At 43.2% G+C, this 9,192-nt stretch overlaps 1 protein-coding gene across 6 annotated transcripts in view; it reads left to right on the forward strand.

Annotated features, from left to right (window-relative positions):
• The window catches only part of LRP6 (LDL receptor related protein 6), a 114,909-nt gene extending 105,919 nt beyond the window's left edge, over positions 1 to 8,990 (forward strand). For 4 of the 6 annotated variants that reach the window (XM_074154115.1, XM_074154143.1, XM_074154152.1 and 1 more), the window contains 5 exons: positions 1,249 to 1,359; positions 3,230 to 3,460; positions 4,674 to 4,810; positions 5,979 to 6,076; positions 8,528 to 8,990. In XM_074154115.1, the coding sequence (XP_074010216.1) occupies positions 1,249 to 1,359; positions 3,230 to 3,460; positions 4,674 to 4,810; positions 5,979 to 6,076; positions 8,528 to 8,819 (869 nt within the window). In that variant the 3' untranslated portion in view covers positions 8,820 to 8,990. Of the gene's footprint in view, positions 1 to 1,248; positions 1,366 to 3,229; positions 3,461 to 4,673; positions 4,811 to 5,978; positions 6,077 to 8,527 lie in introns of all 6 variants that reach the window. The other 2 variants (XM_074154124.1, XM_074154135.1) reach the window with 2 other exon arrangements.
• The last annotated feature ends 202 nt before the right edge of the window (positions 8,991 to 9,192 follow it).

Consider the following 9,192-nt stretch of genomic DNA (forward strand, 5'->3'; position numbering starts at 1 on the left):
TGCTGTTGTCAACACAATGAGCATTAGGTTCTTTTAATTTTGGAAAGGACAGGTTATGCGGGTGGAATCTGAACTACCTCACCACTATAGAACGTGAGACATGAGCAAACTCTCCCTTTCCCCACTGCACGAGTAGTGAGGAGGTGTAGGAATGACTCGTAAGCTTGAACGGATGCCTCTTCCCTATATCCTTCCAGTACAATTTCCTTCTTTGAAGAGACTGTCTAAGGGTCTTTGAAACAAGGCTGAATTTCTTTCCAAAAGATGGGCTCCAGTTCAAACAAAAACATCCAGACCAGCGCTGAAATTCCTGTGTGATGAACGGTGGTTGTTAGCCAGATCAGATGCTGACATCTGAAAATATGTCGTGCAAGTTAGCTTCCCAGTTGCCATCCAGTGGCTGGAGATATCAGACTAGGGGCTGTTTATCACCTTCAAAGTGGCCCTGTTATTCAGAGTATTCAAGTTGATTACAGGTCAGAAAAGCCTTTAGTTTAACTTCTTAATTCCACTGAAGTCAGAAAGAATTTCTGGATTTATGAGAAACAGGAGGCAAAAATATGTGTAAACAACAGCAGCCAGCACCTTGCCTGCAGCACCTTTTTTCCCAAAGTGGTAGTTTATTTTTTGAGTGTACTGGCAAAGCTCCAGTTTTATCTTCTGTCTTTCATTTCAGTTTAAAAACGTAATGTCAAGTGAAATATATTGTCTCATGATCAAGGAGTTTTCTGGTTTACAGGAAGAGCACAAGGGCATTGAGAAATCTCATTTATCTTTCTTAAACAATTTTATCATCATTTTTGGCAGATTTATTTTTAATAACTTAATTCTTCTCTCTTACGTTACAGCAAAAGCTTACAGTTGGCGATTCTTGTAGTAATTTTGCAGTAGCTTATCCAGGCACTTATCCCAGAACATGGGATAAGTGCCTGCGTTCTCAGTGTTCTTCTGCTTCTGAGTTTTTGTAGTCAAGGTAACTTTATCTTGTAGTGTCCTTATTGTAAATAGACAGTAAGGACCGGGTACCCACTGTGCAATATCCTCAACAGAACACTGAATCACTTTTTCTGCATGATCGGCATGTGGGATTTTGCGTGCCACTGGCTACTTTAGAAATTAAACTATCGGCAGGCTAAGCTCTCCCAGGATGCTCCTGATTGTATGCTTTGGTGTCTTGTTTTCTTAATCATTTTAAAGGGTAGAAGTCTTTGATACTGACTCTTGTTGTGTGGGGGCTTCTCTTTCCAGTTCTCTGTTTAACCGACCAGTTCCGCTGTGCCAGTGGGCAGTGCATCGGGAAAAGCAAGAAATGTGATCATAACCTGGACTGCAGTGACAGCTCAGATGAGCAAGGATGCTGTAAGTGTAAAACCTGAGACTAGAGACATGATTGCAGCGTCCGAAACTTGTTTCTTACCTTCTCTATGAGTTAGATTTTATTCTGCCAACCAGACTGAATTAATTGTTCCCAAAATGAATGCTCCTGTTCCTAACTGCTGTCACGCAATTAATGCACAACATGGTGAAATAGGAATAACAAAAATAACTAGTATTCTGAACAAGTAGTCTCTGAGGCAGAGCAGGTTAGTAAAATTTCCACTTACCTTTTTGAACTTTTAAAAGAAATAAAATGTTTGCTTGACTATAATCTGTTAGTATGCTGAGTTGGTGTGGTGTTAAAAACGTCTTTCTAGCAGCATGAGGCTTTTATATATAACTGTTCAGCTTCATGGTTTTCTCATCCAGAGAATTATTAGCAGGTGCTTTTAGAATCAGAGGAGCACTCTGTTTATAGAGTAAACCTTCTAAAATTTCCTTTGTATCTTCAACAGATGTAATTCTGAGCTTGATTTATGGTTTGTAACATGTGATATCCCCTACCTTGAAATCTCCCGGGCTCTGCAAGAAAACCACCGCCTTTAAAATTCCAACCTGAAAGTTCATTTTCACCCTTGCTGCTTTAAAAGAAATTGTAAATAGGGACATCTCCTCTTGTGTTAAGAGATCTGTATATCACAGATCTTGAAAAAACACACACACACACACACACACACACACACAACTTGAAAATGCAAAGCCAGAGTTGGATCCTTGGTCTTGTGAAGGAGTAATAGGAGGTGTTCCGTCATGCTACCAAGTTGTTAGTGACATTAGCACAAACATGTGTAGTTTATTATAGTTCATATATTTTCCTGTTTTGTAGCAGTGGCTGGAAAATCAGCCTACCCAGAGTAAGACTGCGGTTGTGGCTGTCCCTCTTCAAGTATGATCAGAAGTCTGATTACTTATCTCTGTAGACTGTGACAAGCTGGTTAAAATGTGGGTTTGGTGTTCTGGGAGAAGAAAACGCGTTGAGGAAAAGACTTTCAGTAATGGATAAGATGTAAAACACCGACTACAACAAGAAAATACTTTAAAGTCTGCTTTTCTTGTCAAATTCATGAAGCACAGGCAGGGGGTTGTCAGTTATACCCAGAAATGTCATCGCTTAGAATTGGTGTTGTAGGGAACGCCACTCAGTTTGACTGTTGAATAATCATTTCAGATAGGTTCTTCTTAAGGATGGCACCTCTAAAGCTGATGCTTAGCTATGTCTGTAACCATCAGTGTGGGTCAGATGTGGAGTAGGTTACGCAGTTCAATGCATAGCAGCAAATCCCAAATTCATCATTGGTGCATCAACTCTACTGCTCAGCATAACTGAAGGTTACAGAGTTGAGAAGAGGGAGTGCCAGTCTGTTACACTGAGCGATAACCCAGGTGCTTATGTGGTGAGGTGCAACATGAAAAGTAGTTGTCATTATCTTTAATGACCAAAAAAACCACAACTGGAGTCCCCAGCAAAGTGCCATCCGGGGTCTTGGCTGCAGGTCTTGTTCATCAAGTTCAAAGGGTAGCCCTGCCTGTCAGCATGAAGGAAGATCAGGTTTATCAGCCCCCCTGCACATGCATGTACTGTTTGTTTCCTGTCATTTGTGATTTAAAAACCTCTCGGCATGTCTGGAGGTCATCTTGTGCACAGGTAGCCCTCATGGACACTCTGAGTCTTTAAACAGACCTGTCCCAGTGCCGGTTTGTTCCTCCCATATATTAATTTGAAAAGCTGTTGTCTGCCTAGATAAGAGAAGGCTCTTATTTTTCCTGTGTGGAAAGATGTCAGGAAAACTGACGCTGGTACATGAAGCAGTTGGTTTAACTTACACGGTACGATTTTCCTTTTTCCTTTTAGACACAACGGAGGAGCCTGCGCCACAGCCCAACAACACAATCGGCTCCATCATTGGTGTGATCCTTACAGTTTTTGTGGTTGGAGCGATGTACTTCATCTGCCAGAGGGTGCTGTGCCCACGCATGAAGGGAGATGGGGAAACAATGACCAATGATTATGTGGTGCACGGACCAGCCTCTGTACCTCTTGGTTATGTGCCTCACCCAAGCTCTTTGTCAGGGTCTCTCCCTGGTGAGTAACCGGTGTGATCCTTGTCCTGCTCTTTGTCACCACATAATTGTAGCTGAGGGTACTGTGCGTGTATGCACAGGAGATGTCAGTTCCAGATACGTAATTGTTGGAAGGCGAGGTCTGTCAAGGCTTGTTGCCATCCTTCTTTATAATAATGAACTGCTATTTTACCTATGTTATTCACGAGCATTTAGAAACTCAAATAGATACACATGTTGTGGGAATTCTCTTCTTTTGCTATTAAAGAAGCCTCTTTTTGGACTATTATAGCATCAGCAAGGTGTCGTGACAGTACAGGGTAAAGTTACACAGAGTTTTATTCATGGGACTTTAAACATTATGTAATTATTCTTGTTAGATTTGTAGACTGGGTTTGTATGCTTGTGAAACTTCTTGTAAAGTCTGTAATGACCAGCAATAACTGGTCTTGTTTCATTGATGAAGCTTCCAACACCAGTCCAAGCACATGCTGTTTAAAAAGTAAGGCTTAACTGCAGTGTTGCACTTCATGTATATGCATTGCTTCTGTATATATTGATTAAATGCATACTGTAACTTGTGGCTTTGGATCCAGCAGGTTCCAGTCACAACACGGAGGTTCTGTGAGGTTGTTACAGGGTTAAAATAATGCGCCAAATTTCTTTGCTTTCTTTAATAACCTGCTTTCATTCAGAGAGTCTTTGAGAGAATTTTCACCATTATTTCCAGCACAGCGGCACACCTCTCCATTTCCCGCTTGGACTCTCTGCTTCAGTCCAGTAGCAAAAGCTCACTTAACGGTGTGGAAATGAAAGAACACAAACCCTCTCTTCTGTTGCACACATTTCAGTTGCTCAGTTGAGCTGGTCAGAGTCAGTTTCATGTTTTATTCTGAGGCATAGAAATAGCGCCTGAATGCTTGTTCTCTCAAGTCTTTTCCAGCCGTTCAAGTGAAAGAAATCTGTGTCTGTTCACACGGCTCTAGTGTAGCCCAGTGCCAAGTCCTGCAGTTGAGCAGCAGATACAGAAAACCAACATGTTTATTCCCTGACAGTCTTCATTCCAGTTGTCCATCAAGGAGCACTGAATTTGCTCTTAACACCAAGAAGATTAATTTTGATTTTAGGAGTTGAGCTTATACCGCCGTTGTCCTCTAGATTATTTCTTTCTAAGCTTTTTTTTTCCTCTGTTTGTTTCAAAGAATTGAATGTTGACATACACCTTTGTTCTTCAGGGATGTCTCGAGGTAAATCTGTGATCAGCTCCCTCAGCATTATGGGAGGGAGCAGCGGGCCACCCTATGACAGAGCCCATGTTACTGGAGCCTCTTCCAGTAGTTCTTCAAGTACCAAAGGCACTTACTTTCCTCCAGTAAGTCATTCTATTATGCATAGATCTTTTATAACTTTCAGGGAAGTGCCAGTGTCTTTCTGAGGATAAATAATTGACAGATGAATGTTTTGGTTTAAGTTTCTAGCCTGATACACTTGTTTGAATATGGAGTAAGTGATTTTGAAAGGGAAAGGAGAGGAGATTGTCTTTTTCCAAAACAGTATAGGAATTTTAAAAAGTCGTGAGAGCGCTCAGTGCCAGAAAAAGATGTTAGATTGAATGTCAGGGAAGACGAAAAATTCCTTACAAATGTTGAGCAGCTTCGGCAGAGCAATCTCCTTCCATTATACTCTGCCATGTGCCTCTGAAGGTAAAACCATGGTTGATTCTGTACAGACCTTTCAAGGAATTAAAATGAAGTTTTGTGTCCTGTGTCTTGCAAGTGACAGATAAGCAAATGAGTGTCGTGCAACTCCATAGTCACAAATGGGTGGTGTGCTGCACTAGGTGCTATATAAAAGTTGGTACCAGCCCTAGAGGGCTCCCTGTCTCTTTACTTCAAGCATCAGTGGTTGGTGTTTTAGATAGTTTTATGTGAAGTCCACCGAGCCACCATCGAGCGTTAAAGAGTTACGTGCTCGGTCAGCACGGGCTGAAATCTTCAACTGTCGGTTTTCAATTCTGAGAATCAACCCATCATGTTATATCTTTAAGTTAATCAAAATAGTGTTTGTGCAGTAAGAGCATGCCGGTATAGGGAAGAAATGCTTGTCTCGGACAGCACGCTGCAATTATCATTAACAGCATAATACTTGGGGACTACAGCTAGCAGGAGCAGACATCTGCCAGTTTGCCTAGGGCGGTGGTATCCCTAGTGACAATCTAGTATTGAGCAGCTAGCTTCAACTTTACTTTTTAGCACTGGGTATGTCAAAACAGCAACAGCAGTCAGCGTTTTTTGAGAAGAGCTTAGTAAGAGCTTCTGTGGGAATGGTAAAAAGTGGCGTTACCAGTGTCTGTTAAAGAACTGGGGAATAGACAGGAGAAAAATCCTGTTTGTTGGGAGGGGCTGTGCATGAATTCTTAATTTAAGGTTCCTATCAAACAGTACTAAAAAGAAAATTTGTAAACTAATGTTTTCTTGAGTCTCCTTTATTTGTTTTTTTTTAACTGCGGCTTTTTTCTTTCTTTTTTTTTTCCCCCTTAGATTTTGAACCCACCACCATCACCAGCTACCGAACGTTCACATTATACCATGGAATTCGGCTATTCTTCAAACAGCCCATCCACTCATAGATCCTACAGGTAATTACTATTACAATAGCTTCCGTCAGGATCAAAGCAGTTAGTGGAGAAAACGCAGAATAAAGACAGCCTCTGCTCCCTAAGAATCGCAATCAAAGGCCCTAATTCTGCAAGAACTAAAACAGGTGCTTAAATGGGTTCACGTGCATCGTGTCAGTGAAGCGTGCGTGTAAGTGCAGCACTGTTCGAGGTAAATCGTACAGTAAGTGGGTTAGTGGTACACCTCTTGGGTGTTTTGCTTTAGGGGGAATGACAACACTCGTCACGGAATTAGATAAATGCCGAAAGAAACCCGGTACTGCGATAGCTTTGAGCCAAAAATACTTACCCTGGAGTGAATCCTGCCCTTTTTTTTAGGCTTCTGTAATAAATAATATGTTATGTAATTATCAGAAATGATAGGCAAACACCGTGCAGAGGCTAGTAGTTCAGAATTAACATTAATATTATGGCCTAGATAAAGGCCACAGAAATTCTAGTTAGACATATTAAGGGTTAATATCTGAAAAAGATTACTAACCTTTTGCTTATTTTCTCTGACTAATTTTTATGAGCTTGCAAGCTTTATCTCTGTTTACTTGAATGTACCTTTCTTACCTTCCCTGCAAGATGCTGGAGTTCGTTATCATTTTATAACTAGTTACCAAAAATAAAGAATGAGACACCTACTACCCAAGGGTGCAGAGGTTCCCCTCCCAAATCACTAGTAGATCTGGTCAATGAGAAGAGAGCGCTGTATTTGTCTATTGGAAGAAATGCCTCCCGAACACAGAGCCTTTGGGGGCTTTTGGATAATGAGGTCTCTGGGGCTGAAAAGACATCTCTTCTCCATTAGCAGAAAATATGGCCTCTGTTGTGCAGAAGGTCAGACCAGATGTTATTAATGATCCCTTGCAGCCATATGAAAAATCTTTTAAAATGAGGAGTAATTTTCTAATGAAAGAAACCCAAATTTTGGCACCGGCATGAATCATGCTGATTGCTGGTTAGCTGTTGTGACTTTTAGTATCATAAATCCTATTAGGGATGTAGAGCGTAGGGTTGAATGTTTTCCGAATGCTCCCTCATCCAAAAATAAACCCTGGCCTTGCTGCTTCTTATCTTTCCTAACATTCTGACTTGAATAAGGGGAGCTGCATCCCCGCCCTCCCCCAACAGCTGACTGTGATGCTGGTAGTTGTAGCCACCAAGCCACCTCCCTTTCTAATTTGTTTTCTCTAAACTGTCTTGGACTCGTTTTGAAAGATGTTTTGTGGTAGCAGCCTTTGGGAATTCCATCCCAGTTACTGCTCTGGGGAGCGATTCTCCTGACTGCTATGAATGCGCCAGGCGATTTTCAGTCTCCCTGTCTGGGCTTAGAAGTTAGTATCCATAAATTGCATAAAGGAAATGGAATATCTTTTCCGTATAATTGCAGCAGAGCTATTTTTGCCCTCCCTCTCTGTGCCCTTCCTGCCCCACTGTCTTACGAGCAACTTTTTCTACCTCAACTAAGTCCTTAGGGAGCCTGTTGACTGTAGATAATGAATAATTAGCAGCCCTTTCACTCGTTGCTGTAGTTTGATGCTGTAGTGCAAAGGTGGGCTTTCTGCAGGGCAGTTAGGGAGTTCGCGGTGTAAGGGAAAGAGCGTGATGCTGTGGATCTCCTGCGGAGAGGTTCACCCACTCTCCGTTTCCACCGTAGCTTATCCGCCGCTTGCTTGTTTGTGGGCGCATTGCTCAAAATGCACAGTCTTTCTAGATCACAGAATCACATGGGGTTGGAAGGGACCTCTGGAGATCATCTAGTCCAACCCCTCTGCCAAAGCAGGTCCACCTAGAGCAGGTTGCACAGGAACGTGTCCAGGTGGGTTTTGAATGTCTCCAGAAATGGAGACTCCACCACCTCCCTGGGCAGCCTGTGGTGCTGGGCAGCCTAGATCACGGAATCACGGAAATTGTCAGAGTTGGAAGGGACCTCCAGAGATCATCTAGTCCAACTCCCCTGCCAAAGCAGGATTGCCCAGAGCACATCACTCAGGACTGCATCCAGGCGGGTCTTGAAAATCTCCAGAGAAGGGGACTCCACCACCTCCCTGGGCAGCCTGTTCCAGGGCTCTGGCACCCTCACCCTAAAGAAGTTTTTCCTCATATTTGAATGGAACTTCCCATGTTCCAGCTTGTGCCCGTTGCCCCTCGTCCTGTCACTGGCAACCACTGAAAAGAGTCCGGCTCCATCATCCTTCAACCCACCCTGTAGGTACTTGTAAACATAGATAAGGTCTCCCCTCAGCCTTCTCTTCTCCAGGCTAAAGAGCCCCAGCTATTTGAGCCTTTCCTCGTAAGGGAGATGCTCCAATCCCTTAATCATCTTAGTTGTCCTACGCTGGACTCTTTCCAGTAGTTCCCTGTCTCTCTTGAACTGGGGAGCCCGGATGCTGACGTTTTTCCCATGTTATCTCCCCGCTGCAGCTACAGGCCTTACAGCTACCGGCATTTTGCACCTCCCACGACGCCCTGCAGCACGGATGTCTGTGACAGTGACTATGCCCCCAGCCGAAGGGTCACGGCAGCGACGGCCAAGGGCTATACCAGTGACTTGAACTATGATTCAGAGCCCGTCCCCCCACCACCCACTCCACGCAGCCAGTACCTGTCGGCGGAGGAGAACTACGAAAGCTGCCCGCCTTCCCCGTACACGGAGCGGAGCTACTCTCACCATCTCTACCCGCCGCCGCCGTCCCCCTGCACGGACTCCTCATGAGGGGTAGCCCCCCCGCCCCGTTATCTGCCTCCGCCGTGAAAGTGTAAATACAAAATAACGTTCTATTGGGGAGGGGGGAGGGAGCTCTCGGCGAAGGATGAGGTAGGACAGTGTACAGTTAAATGTTATTAAATGGGGTGGAGGAATACTGAAGATATTTGTACAGAAGTTAAAAAAAAAAAAAAAAGGATATTTATATATTTTCTTAAACAGCAACTGCTGCTTGTGCCATAAGAAGAAAAATTTTTGTATAAAAGAACCCAGACATTTGTACAAAAAGTTTTTATTTTTGCAAACGGAACACAAAAACATGCCTTAATCCAGTGAAGTGACTGAGCACATAAGGAAATGGAAGGACCGGGATGTGTTACTT

The sequence above is a fragment of the Numenius arquata genome, chromosome 1, assembly GCF_964106895.1.
Source record: "Numenius arquata chromosome 1, bNumArq3.hap1.1, whole genome shotgun sequence".
NCBI lineage: Eukaryota > Metazoa > Chordata > Aves > Charadriiformes > Scolopacidae > Numenius > Numenius arquata.